Source organism: Podarcis tiliguerta (genome assembly GCF_965153285.1).
Source record: "Podarcis tiliguerta genome assembly, chromosome: 3".
Lineage (NCBI taxonomy): Eukaryota > Metazoa > Chordata > Lepidosauria > Squamata > Lacertidae > Podarcis > Podarcis tiliguerta.
The window spans coordinates 36,275,704-36,297,458 of record NC_139536.1 but is presented as its reverse complement, the minus strand read 5'-3'; the positions used below and the strand labels follow the sequence as shown (position 1 = coordinate 36,297,458).

General features: G+C 42.1%; 1 protein-coding gene across 4 annotated transcripts in view; it reads right to left on the bottom strand.

Annotated features, from left to right (window-relative positions):
• Positions 1–21,755, bottom strand: part of BTBD9 (BTB domain containing 9) — a 144,573-nt gene that overhangs the window by 32,458 nt on the left and 90,360 nt on the right. For all 4 annotated transcript variants that reach the window (XM_083434499.1, XM_083434497.1, XM_083434500.1 and 1 more), the window contains exons 8-9: positions 20,277–20,466; positions 951–1,058 (exon numbers count right to left, since the gene is read on the bottom strand). In XM_083434499.1, coding sequence (XP_083290625.1) covers positions 951–1,058; positions 20,277–20,466 — 298 coding nt within the window. The remainder of the gene's footprint in view (positions 1–950; positions 1,059–20,276; positions 20,467–21,755) is intronic.

Genomic DNA, 21,755 nt, shown 5'->3' with positions numbered 1-21,755 from the left:
GTATATTAATATCCTTTTGGGGTAAATTAGGTTGGGCGGGGAGACCAACTGTAACAGACCAATTCCACAGCTGCAGAAATACAGTTGTTTCATGGTATTGGTGTTTTAGTTGGTTCTGGTATTGTCCTATGATTGGTTTTATTGTTGTTTCACTGTGAATACTGCACTGTAATTTGCCCTGGGACCCTTAAAAATGAACGGTGGAATAGAAATACAGCAAATAAAGGAGAAAAATTGTTGTTTTGTTTCTCCAGCTCTTCCTGTCACAGTTAAAGCAATCTCCTAACCATGGAAAGTGGTGTAAAACTGCTGGGCACTGCAAAGGGAAATTCCTACCCAGTCTCTTATCATCAGTAACGTTTCATTTTTATTTATTTTGTTAGTAATATACTGTTACATGCCACCCCAATCTCCAAGCGGAGCAAGATTCCAGGGATTGCAGGAGCTTAGCCAGGGTTCAGTTTCCTTAGAATGAGGGGCAGCAGAGACTGTGGTATCTTTAGGATAAATGGTTTATGCACACATAGACACAATCTGACTTTAAAATGGAGGTGTTCACAGCTTTAACACCTTGAAAGGTCTCGATTCTACATTAGTCACAGCATGTCTCTGGTTCTCAGCTTCTCAGTCTGCAGCCAGCTTCCAGCCAGATGATGAAGGCCTACCCATTAGCTTGTGGTGACAGTGCTTAACTGTTCGGGCCAACAATCATTGCCTAGACAAAGGGACTAATGACTGTACTTAGGTGGCAAGCAAAGGAACTTTTCCAGCTAGTTCAACAACAGAATCCTCCATTCAATGTTAGCCTGGCTGGAGCCATTAGACTTTAATCCTTGCTGGATCTTCCCTGCAAATTCTGCCCTCCTTTTTGTTTCGGATGGTTAGTCATGTACAAGCATTCTATTAGATTTGAAAGGGATGAGGTACAAATAGAAGAAAATTAAACTCACTTGCAGGAAACCTTTGTTCTGTCAGCCACCATAGTCCACTGCTGCTGGTTAGTGGAAACTTCAATGTAATAGCTGTAGCTTCTGTCGTCACAATCCCAGAGAAGTAACCTGCATGAGCAGAAACAGTAAGAATTCAGTGATCACAAACCCACTAACCAACCAACCATGGAATACATAATTTATTTCTACAATCTTTCCTGCTACCCTATGTTAACTGCTTGTCTTGGAATGTGTCTCTAATAATCAGCAGTTTGAATTCTGTATTTGTATTTTAACCTTCGTTAAAAGGGGGACATTTTGGGCATAAGTAGGCATAAAAGTAAACTATACTATAATTCCAGATCCTTACTTCCTGAAAATTCTTCTTTATCAACTATTTCTTTGTTATTTTTATCTAGGTTTAAAACAGCCTTATCCAGTCTGGTGGCTCCATATATTTTGAGCTATAACTCCTAACAGTCCCAGTGCTAGCTGGGGTGATGGGTTACAGTCCAAAAACATCTGGAGGACACCATTTTGAAGAAGCCTGCTTTCAAGCTGCAGGTAGGAGCAGAATTCTGGGAATACATATTTTTCTGGCATGCCTGATAATTAGGCTTTCAATAATTATCCCACTTTAAACTTTCTAAGCAATCTATAATATCTTGTCAATTAGAGCATTTATTTGCAATTCATCTAAATTATTCTTAATTTATGTAAAAATCAATCCATGTGGAAAACTAGTTCAGTCGGCAAGTGTGAATATGATTGCATTGCCAAAGTGAAGGTCAGCCTCTGATTCACAGGCCAACAAAAACTGTACTTATTTATCTATTTTGGTATTTTTATACCACCTTTCAGGGCCAAAGGCAGTATCAAGGTAGTTCAGAGTCAAAATCATAAAAACAAAAGATAAGACAAGTATACAACACAGATGACAGGGAGGAAAAAGCAGGAACAGTTAAAGTCCAATTAAAAGCAACTTCAAATAGTAATGTATTTAAGGCCTGTTTGAACACAATCAGACAAGGACCCTGGCACACATCCCATGGTTGGGTGTTTCAATGTGATGTAGCCACTACTGAAAGGTTCTGTGGTTGCTAACTAGATGATTCTGAATTGTGGGCCTGTGAAAAGGGTCTCTGTGGCCAGTGTCAAGGCCTGGGCAGATCTGGGTACCAAAACCAGTGAATGCATGAAAGGCAGCAGTCCAGAAATACACTGGTAATCAACACAGCTAGTTACAGAATAAATGTCTTATGGTCTGATTACTTTATCTCACAAGCAACCAGGCAGCTGCATTGCAGACCAGCTGAAGCTTCTGAACTTTACAGGCAGCCCCACACAGATTGTGTTATGGTAGATTAATGTGGATGTAACTATGGCATGAATGACAGTAGCCAAGTCTGCTTCCTTCATTAAGGTAAAGGTAAAGGTACCCCTGCCCCTACGGGCCAGTCATGACCGACTCGGGGGTTGCGTGCTCATCTCGCTTAAGAGGCGGGGAGCCAGCGCTGTCCTAAGACACTTCCGGGTCACGTGGCCAGCGTGATGAAGCTGCTCTGGCGAGCCACCACCAGCACAGCGCACGGAAACACCGTTTACCTTCCCGATATAAAGCGGTACCTATTTATCTACTTGCACTTAGTGGTGCAAATGCTTTCGAACTGCTAGATGGGCAGGAGCTGGGACCGAACGTCGGGAGCTAACCCCGCCGCGGGGGTTCGAACCACCAACCATACGACCGGCAAGTCCTAGGCACTGAGGTTTTATCCACAGCGCCACCCACGTCCCCAAATAAGGTAGCTGCTGGCAAATCAGCTGAAGCAGAACTCCTGACAACAGAAGTGCTGCCTGAAGTCTTGAAAGGAAAATAGAACTGTCCTTACTTGGTGTCAAGGATATCGGCGTACACAAAAAGGTGCCCCCACTTTTTAAAAAAATCACATTAAATAGAAATAATAATAATAATTTTTTATTTATACCCCACCCTCCCCAGCCAAGGCTGGGCTCAGAGCGGCTTACAAGCAATAATAAAAACAAGATGAATGATTACAACTTAAAAACTAAAGTAAAATACAACATTAAAATAATGGAACATTAAAATATTAAAATGTAGCCTCATTGCAGGAGGAGAAGGAAAAGAAAAAAGAAAGAGAGGGAGGGAGGGAATCAAATTGGCTCCAAGCCAAAGGCCAGGAGGAACAACTCTGTCTTACAGGCCCTGCGGAAAGAAATCAGATCCTGCAGGGCCCTGGTCTCATGAGGCAGAGCGTTCCACCAGGCCGGAGCCAGAGTTGCAAAGGCTCTGGCTCTGGTTGAAGCCAATCTAACTTCCTTAGGGCCTGGGACCACTAGGGTGTTGTCATTTATGGACCTTGAGGCTCTCCATGGGGCATACCAGGAGAGGCAGTCCCGTAGGTACGAGGGTCCTAGGCCGTGAAGGGCTTTAAAGGTCAAAAGCAGCACCTTAAATCTGACCCTGTACTCCACCGGGAGCCAGTGCAGCTTGAAAAGCACTGGGTGAATATGCTCCCATGGCAGAGACCCCGTGAGGAGCCTCGCTGCAGCATTCTGTACCCGCTGGAGTTTCTGGGACAGCTTCAAGGGCAGCCCCGCGTAGAGCGAATTACAGTAGTCAAGCCTGGAAATGACCGTCGCATGGATCACTGTGGCCAGGTCAGGGCGGGAAAGGTAAGGGACCAACTGCTTGATGCGGCGAAGGTGGAAAAATGTCGCCTTGGCTGTTGCTGTAACTTGCGCCTCCATGGAAAGGGAGGTGTCAAGGATTACACCCAAACTCTTAACGGAAGGCAATGGCAATAATTGGGCCCCCGCAAGAGAAGGGAGTTGGTCCCTCATCCCCATGCCATCCCGACCTAGCCATAGGACCTCTGTCTTCGAAGGAGTTAGTTTCAATCGGCTCCCACGAAACCATCCAGCCACAGCTTCCAAGCATCTGGTCAGTGTGTTCGGGGCCGAGTCGGTGTGGCCATCCATCAACAGATAGAGCTGAGTGTCATCAGCATATTGGTGACAGCCCAGCCCAAAGCTCCGGCTAATCTGGGCAAGGGGGCGCATAAAGATGTTAAAAAGCATCGGGGAGAGAATTGCGCCCTGCGGCACTCCACACACCAAGGAGTGGCGCGACAACATATCCCTCCCTAGTGCCACCCTCTGTCCCCGACCAGAGATAAAAGAGCACAACCAGTTACAGGCTATGCCCTGTATCACCACGTCTGCGAGGCGGTGGTCCAGAAGATCATGATCGACCATGTCAAAGGCTGCTGACAAATCTAAAAGGATCAGCAGTCCTGACCCGCCTCGATCCAGTTGTCTACGGAGATCATCTGTTAGGGCAACCAGAGCCGTCTCCGTCCGAAAACCAGGACGGAAACCGGACTGAAATGGATCTAATGCCAATGTTTCCTCCAGAAACCTACCAAGCTATTCAGCAACCGCTCTCTCAATTACCTTACCCAGGTATGGAAGATTTGAAACTGGGCAGTAATTGGATAGGTCTAAGGGATCTAATGAAGTTTTCTTTAAGAGTGGACACACCACTGCTTCCTTCAGTTCCCCTGGGAATGTCCCCGTGTCAAGGGACAAATTGATAATTTCAACCAGGGGGGTCTGCGCAACATCTGGACACTCCCTAATCAGCCAAGATGGGCACGGATCAAGGAGGCAGGTGGTGGGCCTACCAACTTGGAGGAATCTATCCACATCAGTGATGTAGGTATACCCATTCCAAATAGAAAAGAGTAGAAAATTAAGTAGAAGTGGAAGTGACTATAAGCATGCATAATTATTCAAGCCTCTTCCACAGATCTTCATAAAGATGTTAATTAGCCAATTTATAGCAAGAAAACCTTCACATGGTCCTCCAATACAGACTTCCTAGTTAGTGCTCATCTTGAAAGTATACAAAATGCATGGTTATATTACATATCTTCAATCACCTATTCTTAAGCTCACTATTGATTTTTCTTTAGGACCAATGAACTGCTTTTATAAATTGATTACCAAATGTGATTTTGCTTACATCTTTTACAAATGTTTTGGCTGGCTGCATACCATTGATTAGCAGGATTTGAGTTTATAGCAACAAATTGCTCTCTTTGCTGCTGTTTTGATACAAAATTCAATAGCAACTATGGTTTTCAAAAGCTTTGTCTTTGCTATTGGAGCAAGAAGTAACTGGAAGCAGAGCCAGAAGACTGCATTTACTTTGCTTAAAATAATTGCTCTCTCATCAGTCTAGAAAGAAAGTTTTTAAACTGCAGCGTTCTAATTGGAAAGCCTGCATTATGCATGTTATGGCAAGCTACATTGTGCTGATTGTGATTTTTAACTTCTGCTCTTTTCCTTAAGGGTTTAATTTACTACCAGGTCCAGAGTTAAAAGGCCTATGCCTTGGTGCTTATTCACTTAAATGGCACTGACTAGAAAGTGTAAAATTGACCTGCATTGCTTGCGTTTTGCACTGTTGTTGTGGAAAGCCTACCCTTCTACAACACAATTACTGAACATAATTATTGCAATTTTCATAATTTAGTCTCCCTTTTGGGGGGAAAAGTGGCTCACACAATAATTATGATACAAACATAATAGACAATGATGACATTTGATGATTTCTATGGAATCCCTAGGGATTGTTCCACATGAAACCAAAGATTAATTGGGTAGCCAACTCCCCCTGCCCCTGATTTATATAACATTTTAGACTCCTAAGAACATGGAGTAGTATTCAATGAAATTTTGTTCAGACCCACTGAAGTTAATTCACCTAACATACTTATGTTTATTAATTTCTGCACTATGAAATACTATACTGCATCATCTGTCCAGAATCTCCTGCCATTCAGTTACAATGCATAATTTCCAGATGCACAATAACCTTTTTGGGAAGAGGGAACCAAAATTGTGCACAGTATTTTAAGGGTGTTTAACCATAGATTTGTATAAAGCTAAGACTATATTGACAGCTTCAATTTTGATTCATTTATTTAAAATCCCTAGCAGCAAATTAGCTTATTTACGGCGCACACACACTGACTTTGCAGTGTTTATGTTGAATTATGATTCCTCCCACCCATCAACATGCATCACTTTACACTTTCACTGAACCTCATTTGCAATTTTGTTGTTCATTCACCGAGTTTAGAAAGATTCTTCTGAAACTCTTCTCGATGTGCTTTTATTTTCACCACTGGGAATAATTTATCTTTATTTAAAAAAACCAAAACCACCTGATTTTATAACAATATGTATAAAAATTAAGAAGACAAGGAAAACAACAACATTATACAAAACCAAACCAAACCGTAGCTACAAAAAAACACAAACCCCAAACCTATCTTTCTAAATATGTGTTCTGATACCCTGCTCCTCCCAAAACAAATTGGTTTCCACCAGTTGTTAAGTATTAAAGATATGAACTCTGCTCCAGTTAAACCAAAAAGCAGGTTGGCTTGAACTAAAGATGAAGCTGACCGCTAGCTTTGGAACAAATATTTTGTAATGTTCTGCTTTCACATGTTAACTGCAACCTTCTAGGATAGGGAAGATATTGTTTGCAGGCTGATGCTAAAGGGCAAACAATTTTATTTATAAAGGTTGAGGAATGTTGAAACTAGTTTGTTCTTTTCCATTGCGAATTTGTGAAAGTTAAAAGTTGTACCTTGTGTACTGAATGTTTTGCATAAATGTTACTGCATTCTGATTGAGCTTAAAGACCTTTGTGACTCTCACAAGAGCAGGTGTACTAAGAGCTCGAAATAATGGAACTTTTGGTGAACCTAAAGTTTTTTTTTTGTTGTTTTTAATTTCACAACAACCTCTTTACATTGAATTGCATTTGCCATTTTACCAGCTACTTTGGAGAGATCCTTTCAGAACTCTTCACAATTTCTATTTATTTCAACCACACTGAACAATTTAGGATCATCAGCAATCTTGGCCACTTCACTGCTCTAATTCTAAATTATTTATGAAGAAGTTGGGGAACTTCACCTTCAACATCCTTCCACTGGGAGACCTGTCCATTTATTCCTATTCGCGTTTCCTGTTTCATAACCAGTGTTCCACAAAATGACTTCTTTTATGCCATGACTGCTAAGCGTATTCAGGAGTCTTTGATGAGGTACTCTGTCAAAAGCTTTTTGAAACTGGATTAATGATTTGGAAGAAGAACAACAGAAATAGCTGTTGCTAATAGTGATGAGAAGACTCAATGAGGGAGGGTGGTCCATGGAGGAAGTCTGGAACCAAGGGCCCTCCAAAACCTACAGCCAGCATTTCACTTTTTTATCAGTAGATATACAGACACCCTGAAGAGTGCAAATCTGGCCAGCCGCCCTGGTCAGTTTCCTGCTTCTGATACACATTTAAAGACATATTTATTGTTGGATTAATGTTTTTAGCAATCTGCTCCTTTACCCACCACCCCTTTTGAACAAATCCTTATAGAATCATAGAATCATAGAGTTGGAAGAGACCACAAGGGCCATCGAGTCCAACCCCCTGCCAAGCAGGAAACACCATCAGAGCACTCCTGACATATGGTTGTCAAGCCTCTGCTTAAAGACCTCCAAAGAAGGAGACTCCACCACACTCCTTGGCAGCAAATTCCACTGTCGAACAGCTCTTACTGTCAGGAAGTTCTTCCTAATGTTTAGGTGGAATCTTCTTTCTTGTAGTTTGGATCCATTGCTCCGTGTCCGCTTCTCTGGAGCAGGAGAAAACAACCTTTCTCCCTCCTCCATGTGACATCCCTTCATATATTTGAACATGGCTATCATATCACCCCTTAACCTCCTCTTCTCCAGGCTAAACATGCCCAGCTCCCTTAGACGTTCCTCATAAGGCATCGTTTCCAGGCCTTTGACCATTTTGGTTGCCCTCCTCTGGACACGTTCCAGTTTGTCAGTGTCCTTCTTGAACTGTGGTGCCCAGAACTGGACACAGTACTCCAGGTGAGGTCTGACCAGAGCAGAATACAGTGGCACTATTACTTCCCTTGATCTAGATGCTATACTCCTATTGATGCAGCCCAGAATTGCATTGGCTTTTTTAGCTGCCGCGTCACACTGTTGGCTCATGTCAAGTTTGTGGTCAACCAAGACTCCTAGATCCTTTTCACATGTACTGCTCTCAAGCCAGGTGTCACCCATCTTGTATTTGTGCCTCTCATTTTTTTTGCCCAAGTGCAATACTTTACATTTCTCCCTGTTAAAATTCATCTTGTTTGTTTTGGCCCAGTTCTCTAATCTGTCAAGGTCGTTTTGAAGTGTGATCCTGTCCTCTGGGGTGTTAGCCACCCCTCCCAGTTTGGTGTCATCTGCAAATTTGATCAGGATGCCCTTGAGTCCATCCTCCAAGTCGTTGATAAAGATGTTGAATAAGACCGGGCCCAAGACAGAACCCTGTGGCACCCCACTAGTCACTCTTCTCCAGGATGAAGAGGAACCATTGATGAGCACCCTTTGGGTCCGGTCAGTCAGCCAGTTACAAATCCACTGAGTGGTAGCATAGTCAAGACCGCATTTTACCAGCTTCTTTACAAGAATATCATGGGGCACCTTGTCAAATGCCTTGCTGAAATCAAGGTAGGCTACATCCACTGCATTCCCTTCATCTACCAGGCTTGTAATTCTGTCATAAAACGAGATCAGGTTAGTCTGACATGACTTATTTTTCAGAAATCCATGCTGACTATTGGTGATCACAGCATTCCTTTCTAGGTGCTCACAGACTGTTTGCTTAATGATCTGCTCCAGAATCTTCCCTGGTATTGATGTCAGACTGACTGGGCGGTAATTATTTGGGTCCTCTCTTTTCCCCTTTTTGAAAATAGGGACAACATTTGCCCTCCTCCAGTCTGCCGGTACTTCGCCTGTTCTCCAGGAATTCTCAAAGATGACTGCCAGTGGTTCTGAGATCACATCTGCCAGTTCTTTTAATACTCTTGGATGCAGTTCATCTGGCCCTGGAGACTTGAATACATCTAAACTAGCCAAGTATTCTTGTACTATCTCCTTAGTTATTCTGGGCTGTGTTTCCTCTGCTGAATCATTTCCTCCAAATTCTTCAGGTCGGGCATTGTTTTCTTTATCGGAGAAGACTGAGGCAAAGAAGGCATTGAGGAGTTCAGCCCTTTCTGTGTCCCCTGTTTGCATTTCACCATCTTCTCCTCTGAGTGACCCCACTGTTTCTTTGTTCCTCCTTTTGCTACGAACATACCCATAAAAGCCTTTTTTGTTGCTTTTAACCTCTCTAGCAAGCCTGAGTTCATTCTGTGCCTTAGCTTTTCTGACTTTGTGTCTACATGTGCTGGCTATTTGTTTGAATTCCTCTTTGGTGGTTTCCCCCCTTTTCCATTTTTTGTACACATCCTTTTTTAATCTTAACTCAGTTAGAAGTTCTTTAGATAGCCACCCTGGCTTCTTTAGGCACCTTCCATGTTTCCGTCTCATTGGTATTGCCTGAAGTTGTGCTTTTACTATCTCCCTCTTAACAAACTCCCAGCCATCATGAACTCCCTTTCCTTTTAGTATTACTGTCCATGGGATCTCACCCAGCACTTCCCTAAGTTTTATGAAGTCGGCTTTCTTAAAGTCAAGAAATTGAGTCCTAGTATGCTTGGCTGCTCCTTTCCGCTGTATAGTAAACTTCAGAAGAGCATGATCACTCGCGCCTAATGATCCTTCCACTTCTACCCCACTAACCAGGTCATCAGCATTGGTTAGGACCAGATCTAAAATGGCTGTTCCTCTTGTTGCTTCTCCCACTTTCTGGACAATGAAGTTGTCTGCAAGGCCAGTGAGGAATCTGTTTGACCTTATGCTCTTGGCTGAGTTTGACATCCAACAAATATCCGGGTAATTGAAGTCCCCCATTACTACTATCTCCCTTCCTTTTGCATGTTTGGCCATCTGTTCCAGGAAGGAGTCATCTATGTCCTCCGTTTGGCTTGGGGATCTATAGTAAACTCCCACAATGAGGTCTCTGTTATTCTTCTCTCCCTTAATTTTGACCCAAATGCTCTCACTTTGGCTTTGAGGTTCTAAATCTTGGATCTCTTCACAGGTATACACATCCCTGACATATAATGCCACTCCTCCTCCTTTCTTGTCTGGTCTGTTTCTCTGAAATAGATTGTATCCCTCCATTATTACATTCCAATCGTGGGACTTATCCCACCAGGTTTCAGTGATGCCTATTATGTCATATTTAGTTTGCTGTACCAAGAGCTCAAGCTCATCTTGTTTATTTCCCATGCTTTGCGCATTAGTGTACAGACATTGAAGTCCATTAATCATTCCCCCGTGTCTCTTATTTAAGGATTTTTTCCTCCCACCACCAGGTCTGCGTGCTGTTTGCTCCATTTGGTCTATGACATTTGGATGATCATCTTCATCAGTTGATAGACTCCTACCTTCAGGAGCACTGTCTCCCTCCCCCACATTAGTCAGTTTAAAGCCCTCCTGATGAGGTTTCTGAGATTTTTGGCAAAAACATTCCTCCCAACCGTTGTGAGGTGCAGCCCATCGCTTGCCAGAAGTCCATCTTCCAGAAACTGCAGTCCATGATCGAAGAATCCAAACCGTTCCTGTTTACACCATTTGCGAAGCCAGCTGTTCACTTCCACTATTTTCCCCTCTCTCCCTGGGCCATGTCGTTATTGCCTTCTACAACTTCCTTAAGTCTGTTCAATAACCCTGCAGGCATACTCTTGCACTCAATGGTACCTTTCTTAATCTGAGGGAATCTCCTATCATTTAAATTTAGGAAGCAATGCAGTATATTTCCATAAATAGTTTTTATAGGCCATCTGAGAGCTAACAAGCAGGAGTTTTCTTATCATGCCTATATCAAATGACAGCAGCATGTCACCAAAGAAGCTGCAAAACTCGCTGCTTCTACTTTAATTTAAAATGCAATTTAACCACACATCTTTCTCTTACCAAAATAAAAGCATAACTTTTTCTATAGACCGCATACAGCTTTCTTAGAAGAATATTTAAGTTTTCTGTAATGTATTCCTTTATTCCTATTGAAGATATCTTGCTACTTTCAACTGCTGATAAAAACATTATTTCTGCAAAAATTATTTCACCCTGCACTACCAGCAGCCTCATTTCCCCTCTTTAATGATGCTGTTGGTTGATAGCTATGAGATAAACATAAACCCTGTTAGGTTCTGGGAAAATATTCACTAATTCAGAAGCCTGGGTACCTAAAGGGCATGGCATTCAATAATAAACTGCCCTCAGCATCTCTAAAACCTTTGACACTGTCTGGGGTTAAGATAGGCTGGTCAAACAAGCTTTACAAAAGCTGTTCCAGAACCCTCTGCTTAAGCCTGGTTGTTAATAATATTAATAAGTCATCATTTCAGAAGCAAAAATAAAAGGCTTCTGAAGGAAAACTAAAGTTCTCATTAGTGCTGACTTCCTGCAAATTAAAAATTTAGAGCTGATTCAGTCAGAATTCCCAAAGGCATCATTGCACACTTGGTCAGAAGAAAGACTCAGCTATCTGAAATTCTGCTTTCTCACCCACTATCTTTCTATGTAGCTGTAAAAGTCTTTTGGTGCCTCTAAGCAAGATTGTAGCTAACTTGCTTATTAAAAATATCTGTCAACTTAAGGGCAGAATCTTAGATGTGTGATGAGATAAACACAGATATAAATCATCGTAACACTTTTTAATTACAAGTATGGATAAAAGCAAAAACATATGTAATTTCCCCTCCAAGGAATCTATTATTTTTCCCCAAGAGAATACTTTTTATCATTATGGGACTTTGTGGTTTCCTGTTGGAGAAACTGGACATGGAGGAAGGGCTTAATTTCCTTCATGAGCACAAATCATCCCATGTATGAGATAAGCCAACAGGTGCATGATCAGCTAAGCCAGTTGCTATGCCAATGGCCCAGTGCCATCTTTATAAGCGGTTAAGGCATGTCAGTCAGTGAGTCCCTCTATAAGTTGGGAGTCTGTTTTACGTCTTGAAGCTGGAACAACAGAGATACTTTGTACTTGTATATATCTGTATCTGCATCTCCAAAGGCTACAAACTGTATGTATATCAAGGTCTGGAACTGTATTACTAAAGCCTAATCTTCTACAGTAGTAAACTATTTTGGATCTTAAGTTGCCTGTGTGTGGCGGCTGGAAGTGTGGGTAACTTTTGCTATGTGGGCATCTCACCTCAGATTCCCAATACATTTCCTCGGTTCAAATATTCAAGGCTAGTAAGAAGGTACAGTAAGATGCTAGTTTGAAGGCTAGTAAATTCTAGGGATTTAAGGGACGCGGGTGGCGCTGTGGGTTAAAGCCTCAGCGCCTAGGGCTTGCCGATCAAAAGGTCGGTGGTTCAAATCCCCGCGGCGGGGTGCGCTCCCGTTGTTCGGTCCCAGCGCCTGCCAACCTAGCAGTTCGAAAGCACTCCCGGGTGCAAGTAGATAAATAGGGACCGCTTACTAGTGGGAAGGTAAACGGCGTTTCCGTGTGTGGCTCTGGCTCGCCAGAGCAGCGATGTCACGCTGGCCACGTGACCCGGAAGTGTCTTCGGACAGCGCTGGCCCCCGGCCTCTTTGAGTGAGATGGGCGCACAACCCTAGAGTCTGTCAAGACTGGCCCGTACGGGCAGGGGTACCTTTACCTTTTTACTAAATTCTAGGAGTTTCTTGGCAAACAGGTTCTGTGGACACACTTGGGTTCTGTATAGTACAGGATGAACTATAGTGGTACCTCGGGTTACATACGCTTCAGGTTACATACGCTTCAGGTTACAGACTCTGCTAACCCAGAAATAGCACCTCGGGTTAAGAACTTTGCTTCAGGATGAGAACAGAAATCGTGCTCCGGTGGCACGGCGGTAGCGGAAGGCCCCATTAGCTAAAGTGGTGCTTCAGGTTAAGAACAGTTTCAGGTTAAGAACGGACCTCCGGAACGAATTAAGTTCTTAACCCGAGGTACCACTGTATTGCTATAGCCCCACAGGGCACTAAGTGCTGTCCACAGTGCTGAAGCCTATATTAAGTTGATTCAAAACACACAACTGTGGATGAGAATAGCTAAAAATGCAGTAAGGTAAAATGTGCTATCACTCCTAAAATGTCTCAGTGTAACAGGATAAAGAGATTTATAGTAACTTAATGACTATGTAAATTAGAGTGAACTTCATGATATTTAGTTTACTTATTTATTTCATAGAATTTACATGTAAACATTCCACGTATCTAGGTAGGCTTGTCTAAACAAAAATGTTCTTAGAAGGCACCTGTACAGTTAAAGAGCCTGCCTGATGTGAAAAGGCACAGAGTCCCAAATTGTGGGTGCTGCCACACCAAAATATTATTATTATTTACAAATACAGAACGAGTATTGTGTGGCACCTGTAACAGTGCCAGTTTGGCAGACTGAAGAAGTCAATTGGGCATCTATAGGGTAAGGCAAGATGTTTGAGGTGTTATCCTCTGCTGACAAGTATTCATGCATATGGGGACAAAATAGCAACTTCCAGGTCAGCAACATGTGGCCTGGTTCACTGAACCTTTCTGTTTTTGGAATGCTGACCCACCTAAACCCCTGAAAGTGAATTTAAAAAGAGGTAAATTGTACTTTTTTGCACAAGTCAACAGTAGCCCAACTGAAGTTTCTTATTTGCCTCTCCATGATACCATCTGAATAATTAGAAGCTAAAGAAAAATACATGTTGCACAGAATTCAGTCTGCATGAACTGCCCTTTCAGACTACCACAAAATGCCTCTCAGGTGCCAGTATAAATATTCACTAGTGCACTCTGGGCACAAGGGCCACATTTCATGCCACATACTAATCCTTCAAATGTATTCTGAGCAAGGTACCGCAGTAAACATTAATGAGTAGGCTAGGTTGTGCTGTGATGGATACACTAGGATAGAAAGAGAATGTTTAAGTGAAGGAGGCAGAACTGCACACATCACAGGGAAAAAAACAGTTTAGGGCAATGCTGTTTCTGCTACAAAGGCTTCTTATATTAGAAGAAAATGTTAAATTAGCCTTCGTTAGTCAATCTTGCCCTCTGGGCTGTAGGAAGAAATGCTGAGTGAACTTGAAGTTCATCCGGCTCACTTCCTGCAATATCCAGAATATTAAACATTTGCCTCAGAAGCATCAACCTTGCTAGAAGTCCATTAATTGAAATAGGTAGCAATGAGTGTAATAAAAATTTGATTGCACCACCTTACATTTTAGTAAGAATCTCAGAGCCTAGCACTCTAGGGGGAGAATATGTATCCATTAAAAATAGAGAAGAGGAGTTTCGCTTTAAAATGGGGCAGTCACAGAATTAATCTTCCTTGGCTCATAACCCCAGGTCTAGACTCTGTTATCCGTTGAGTACAGAATTTCTGCTCCCTCCCCCGTATGGGATGTGTGTGTGTAGATTATTATATACATTATACATATATATATAGAGAGAGGATTGTAAGTGCTCTTGATTAGCTGATAGTTGGCAGTTATATCCTTTTCTTATATTTCACAAGGTTTCCCTGTAGAACCTGGAGTTCTACATCTGTATTGGACTTGAAACTGTTTTTATATACATTTTTTAATGTTGATGTTTTTATTGTTGAAGCGCTTTGAGACGTTGTTGGGAAGCAAATTCTAAAAAACAAAACTGCTGGATTGTTTATTTCTGAGGACTGCAACGCAGAGCTATTGTGAGGAGGTTCAGTGCTGAAAAAAACACAAGAATAATGTGTTTTGAATACTGTACTTTAAATGGATGAAAATGTAACAACATTAAGCTGCCACGGAAAAATCCCACTAGAATTTTGACAAGTTTGTTATTTGTACTTTAGCAACACATTTGGTGGATTTAGATTTTTAAAAATAGGCACATTAAAACAATACAGTGGTACCTTGGTTTAAGAACAGTCCAGTTTAAGAACAATTCGATTTACAAACTCCGCAAAACCGGAAATAGTGTCTTGGTTTGACAACTTTACCTCGGTCTAAGAACAGAATCCGAAAGGTGGAAGGGCACCGGCGGTGGCAGGCCTCATTAGGAAAATTGTGCCTTGGTTTAAGAACGGTTTTGGTTTAAGAACGGACTTCCGGAACGGATTAAGTTCATAAACCAAGCTACCACTGTACTAGTATGTCTCTGTAAAGAGATATATATAGGGCCCAATTTACAATGTGTAGTGTTTTTAGATATACATAAAAATCTTTTGTAATACCTTTTGTGCAGAACAAATGTAATACATTTTTTACTGATTTACTATAGTAATTATATTCAGCATGTAAAAAACTTAATCATTAATGATGGTGATCCACCCTGCAGCTAAAAGGCAGACATGAATCATAATAAGAAATTATAAGAACTTAGTAAGAGGATCAGGGCAGTGGCAATTTAATCTAGGACCCTGCTCTCACAATAGACAACCAAATGTCTATAGGAAGCCTGAAAGAAAGACAACAACACTATCCTACTTCTGATTCCTAGCAATTGGTATCCAGAGGCATACTGCTTCCAACCAGGGAGGTAGGACATAGTCATTGTGACTAGTCAAAACACATATATCATGATGGATGCTCCAGCAGTTCCCACACATTACCTTTTCTGTCTATAATATTGTGTATTTAATTACACACCACACCTTTATTTCACACTTGCTCCAAAGATGTGATGGGGTTAATTTTATCCTCACAATATCCCTGTAATGTTAACAAGCTACTTGAGAAATAAACTCCTGGCAATATGCACAACAGAAGCACTTTTACAAAATGTAAACCTGCCATTGTAGTAAAAGTTTATTCTCCCCAAATACTATTCTTGCTTGGTACGTACCATATGTAAGCTTTATGAAATATGTAAGTTTTATAATACAATTGTCCAGAAGATAATAGCTGTAATTCACACAATTTAGATTTTTTATATAACGGTTTTTTTATAACTGTTTCCAAGTTTGAAATGGGACTTTTTGTGATAACTGTGAACGAAAAACAGAGTCAGTTGCCTGGTCACCTCTAAGATGCTAATGCTTCATCTGAATGATCAAAATCTATGTGTGAAAATCATGAAAATATCACAAAGAAAAGTACTTCAATATATATATATTGGGGGGGGGGTAGAATAAAATATTAAGATTACTTACACTGAAGTTCACCTGATAACTTTTAGTGATAAATAGAAGATACATTTGGATCTGCTCAGAATCCTGCAGTTATCCGTGAAGCCTAATCTGTGCTGTGCAACAGATGCAGGCGAAGCCAAAGTTCCACCATGTATGGACAGTAAGTTGTTAGGGTGACATGTGAGTCTAGATGCACCACACAAGTTAGATGCATTTGTTTTAGCAGCATTGATCAGTACTCCCTGGAGACTCTAACACCACTAGATTACAATAATTCAAATCCCTAAACAATGTGGTAGGCTTTCATCGGCAATTCCTTTATCAATACATCTGGTATAGTAGTGAAATATATCTGTTGTCAGGACCAACAATATAAAGACTGCAAAGCCTTTTGCAACGAAAGTTGCTCTCTAACTATAAGCAAACGCGAGGAGTTAATCTATACTAATGAAGTAAGGAAGGGGAGGAGGGAGTAAAAGATAAAGGATAATGTATGCATTGCCTGACAGCTTTGTTTGGAGGGTGTTGGTGATAAAACTGATTATCTGCGAATATATTTACTTTCAAATATAGAAGGTATTTCAGAAATAAAAAAGAACTTCCCTGTGACAAAATGAACCTGAATGTCACTAGTAGCTGCCATATCCAGTTAGCAAGGAGGTCAATGATCTACTTGTAAGCCGTAAATGCCTGCCTGTGAAGTTTCACTCTCACTAATCCCTGCCAGTGTAGGGAGATCTGCAGTTTCATCCACCTGCACTGATGCACTGTAATTTCAGATATCTTTTCTTTTTCATCTTGTCTTATGTGGCATGTGGATTGGAGGGCAACTCCCATCTCTTGCTGGGGCGCAATTAGTGCCAGCACCATCCGTTAAGAGTTTGGGTGTAATCTTCGACACCTCCTTTTCCATGGAGGCGCAGATTGCAGCTATAACAAAGGCGGCATTTTTCCATCTCCACCAAGCTAAGCAGTTGGCTCCTTACCTCTCTCACCCTGACCTAGCCACTGTGATCCACGCGACGGTCACCTCCAGACTGGATTATTGTAACTCGCTCTACGTGGGGCTGCCCTTGAGACTGACCCAGAAACTCCAGCGGGTGCAGAATGCTGCATCAAGACTCCTTACGGGGTCTTCGCTGCGAGATCACATTCGCCCGGTGCTATACCAGCTGCACTGGCTCCTGGTGGAGTACAGGATCAGGTTTAAGGTGCTGGTTTTAACCTTTAAAGCCCTATACGGCCTAGGACCCTCATACCTACGGGACCGCCTTTCCTGGTATGCCCCACAGAGAAACTTACGGTCTTCAAATAAAAACATCTTGAAGGTCCCAAGCCACAGAGAAGTTAGGCTGGCCTCAACTAGAGCCAGGGCTTTTCTGGCTGTGGCTCCGATCTGGTGGAACACTCTGTCACAAGAGACCAGGGCCCTGCGGGACTTAACATCTTTCCGCAGGGCCTGCAAGACAGAACTGTTCCACCAGGCCTTTGGCCAGGGCACAGCCTGACTCCCTCCCTCGGCAATCTTTGCGAAGCTCTGGCCCAATGGTTGCCAGTGGCTTGAATTAATTAATTTTATAATGAATGATTTTAGAGTGTTGTTTGTGCTGTACTTTTGTACTGTTTTATTGTTGTTAGCCGCCCTGAGCCCGGCTTCGGCTGGGGAGGGCGGGATATAAATAAAATTTATTATTTATTATTTATTATTATGTCAACACTTCCCAAAAGCACACAGAAAAAGCCAAAGCAGTACAGCCTCCTTGAAAAGAGTATACCTTATTTTATCCCTCACTTATGAAAGTGTCTTAATACCAAAAGCGTAAGGGACAGAGAACAGCATTACTAAATGCAAGGATTTTGCAAATGCTTTGATTTAAAACAACAAAACAATTGTTATAAGCTTTGGCTTTGAAATACCTTATCCCCATCATGAGCCCAAAGGGAAGCATTTGATTATTTAACCTGAAACGAGCCATCTGCACATTTGAGCAGTATTATTATTTATAAAGCTTTGTAAGTGTCTCCTAATTTTATAATATACTGTTTTTAAAGTGTTCTGAGCTGCTTAGGAAGCCTTGTTGAAAGATGGGCTAAGACTTTTAAAAAATAAATACATACACTAAGCACTTGAAAAACTGAATTGTGAGGAATTAAAGTAAGGATCTGATCTTATAAAAAGGATATTGACTGATATCATAGCTTATTTTACAGAATGTCTGTTCTGGATAGGTTTTCTGGTGTCTTATTTGTTTTTGTTTACAGTGGTAACTCGGGTTACATACGCTTCAGGATACATACGCTTCAGGTTACAGACTGCTAACCTAGAAATAGTGCTTCAGTTTAAGAACTTTGCTTTAGGATGAGAACAGAAATCGTGCTCCGGCGGTGCGGCAGCAGTGGGAGGCCCCATTAGCTAAAGTGGTGCTTCAGGTTAAGAACAGTTTCAGGTTAAGAACGGACCTCCGGAACGAATTAAGTACTTAACCCGAGGTACCACTGTATTTAAAATACAAAATGTTACATTCATGGGGAATCCTTCTGAAGATCTCATGTTTGGAGTTAAGGATTTTGGAATTGTCCAAAGCTCTTGCCATGTTTCTTTGATAATGCATCTTGAATAGTTCAACTTACCTTTATAAAAATAGTGTAGTACGTATGAATTATGTAGTGCATTATCTGGCCTTTCCTTCAAGGAGCAGTGTACTTGCTCTGACTGCAGTGTTACCCTCACAATAACCCTGTAAGGCAGGTAGGGGGAATCTCAGGCCTACGGGCCAAATGTATCCTTCCAAGCCTCTCTATCTGGCTCCTGAAATTCTCCCCAGCCCCCCCCTCTCCACCCCACTGGTCATGCTTCACACCCTCTTTGAGTGCATTTGCTTGGCTGGAATGTGCTTTGAACTCTGTTGATTCTTCTTGCTTGCTTGGATGTAGGGCGGAGAGGGATATGTGTGTAAAAACTAGCCTACGGCACACACACACAAAATGCATTCATTGTTCTGCCCAGTTTTACCTCTGTCCACATTCCACTACTGGCCCATGGTGCCCAGAAAGAAAAGGCTACCCTACCTGCGCGGGTCGCGCTGTGGTCTAAACCACTGAGCCTAGGGCTTGCTGATCAGAAGGTCGGCGGTTCGAATCCCCACGACGTGCTGAGCTCCCGTTGCTCTGTCCCAGCTCCTGCCAACCTAGCAGTTCGAAAGCACACCAGTGCAAGTAGATAAATAGGTACCACTCCGGCAGAAAGGTAAACGGCGTTTCCGTGCGCTGCTCTGGTTTCGCCAAAAGCGGCTTAGTCATGCTGGCCACATGACCCGGAAAAACTGTCTGCGGACAAACGCCGGCTCCCTCGGCCTGTAAAGCGAGATGAGCACCACAACCCCAGAGTCGTCTGTGACGGGACTTAGCTTTCAGGGGTAATTTACCTTCTACCTTTTTACCCTTGCTGTTACTATTTCTCCATCTAAGATCATGTGGTAAGATTCATGGCCTTGAATCCATGTTTCCTTGGTCTAACACCAACATTCTATCTAATATACCCATTACCCCATAAACCTCATAGTTGAGGAGGTAAGCTGGAGAAAATATCTAACAATCTATTTTAAGAAAACACAGAATTAGCCAGTCAACAGGCACTGAAAATGGCACTAATTGAGTCTTCTAAGCCTATGATTTCCAACTACATCAAGCAATAAAAAAACTGAATTAGGTAGATTAACTGAGGCATGTTTGGGGGCTATGCATATTGTGATAAATATGCAGAAATAGTAAAATAACATAATAATAATAATAATAATAATAATAATAATAATAATAAATATCTATAGCACTCTGTTTCTGATGCCATCCCCAGCAACAATTTATGTCACTATTTTAATATTAAATGTACATCATGATTTGTTTTTCAAGTTATGTTTTGCATGCTATTGCGGCACAAGAAGAATATTCCCATAGCAAGGAAAAGCAACTGACCTTTCTACATGATACACACACACACCCACACACACACACACACCCCTTTTATTTATTTAACTTATAAAGATAACATAGCAAAAGATTTATAAATAAAACACACCATCCTCTATCTTAACAACTAACACATGGTGTTGTTTCAGATGCTGCTTAAAGAAATTGAAGCTGTATATGGAAGGTATCCAGGAGGCATGAATTTTCCCCTTAGTGAACTAGCTTTTCATAAAAAAGAAATCTTACCGAATTGATCCAATCATGTAAGGTTGTGCCAACTGCACTACGATAGCACCACTGCCTAGCTGATGGCATGTATACCCAGAATCCCAGTCGTAGTTCTTTGTGTCTCCATTCAGCAAGGCATTGCGACTTCGACTTACGCCCTCAATCACACTGGCACAGTCTGCAACTGTTGCAACGTTCTCAGTGGGAACTGAAAATTAAAATACAGAAGAGATCAAAAGCAGGCACAGACAACCATCAATTTCTATTTCTGGGGAAGAATAAAAATAAGCAGGAACACATGGGCTGATGATTCAGAGCATAGATTAATAATGAATAAGAATGGGAGAGCTGACTGAACCAGGGCAGGCCAGAGAACCTTCAACTCCAAAGCAGCCTTAGAACAAAATTATGGATTGCAAATAAATATTTAGACAGGTTAATATCATAGCAATTGTTTTGCTGAAAGCAGACAACCTCAATATTAGGATCAACACGGAATTGTGGACCAGGACAGGAATGGCAATGCACTTTTTTGTTGTTGTTGGCACCAGTCTGTCTTGAGAGACAATGGAGAGCACCACTAGGGGTGAAGTGAATCCACTGTGTTAGCAGCACCAAAGTGGAAAACGCCCTGGGGGTGCCTGAAAGCCCCCGGAACTCTGAGCATCCTCCGGTATGCGCAGCTCTGGAAAAGGCATCTCCCTTCTCTTCCGGTGCGCTTCTAGCGACATATACCAGATGGTATATGCACACTACACTTCTGGCATAACACAGCAAGAAGCGTGAGACATCGCAGAGCTAATCTACTATTTATTTACACACTATGTACAGACAAAAGCATAATGGTGTCTGTTCTCTCCAGCCCCGAGAGAATAACAAGCACAAGTAAAAGTGAAAATACATTACAAAGTACATACAGCAAGACTGTCTTCCGTTTCCCACACTCTTCTCAGACAGGTATGTGATTTACACCAATCACAAACGCAGCATCAGAGGAGTGAAATAGCTAACACTCTCCAGGGTGCAGGCCTGGGTGGTGTGTATGGAGGTCCTGGGCTACCCAGATGATGACTCCCTTTTGGCCTCACTGATGTAGTCCAAAGGAAACCAGAGTAATATTTTTGGCACCAGCTTGGCTGCAGGAGTTGCCGGAAGCAGGCGTACAAGACGCCAACCAACCTTCTAAGGAACTCCTAATGCACAGTGACTAAAAAAAAAAAGCAGTGGTACTGGCAATAAAGAAGCTACAGCACTGGGCAGTATTGTTTTCGCTGTTGATCCAGGAACACAACACTTGCCGCTTTAGAACTGGTGGACCCACATAATAATTTAAACTGCCTAGTGAACCTTTCTTTGCCAACTGTTTTAGGCGATCCTCAAGTGGGCCTGAGTGCTGGAAGATCACTTGCTAACACTACAGTCTTCCCCAGGCCTACTTATGCCATTCAGTTGTGGTTTCAGATAAGTTGAGGGACTCTTGAAGGCAGCACAGATTCT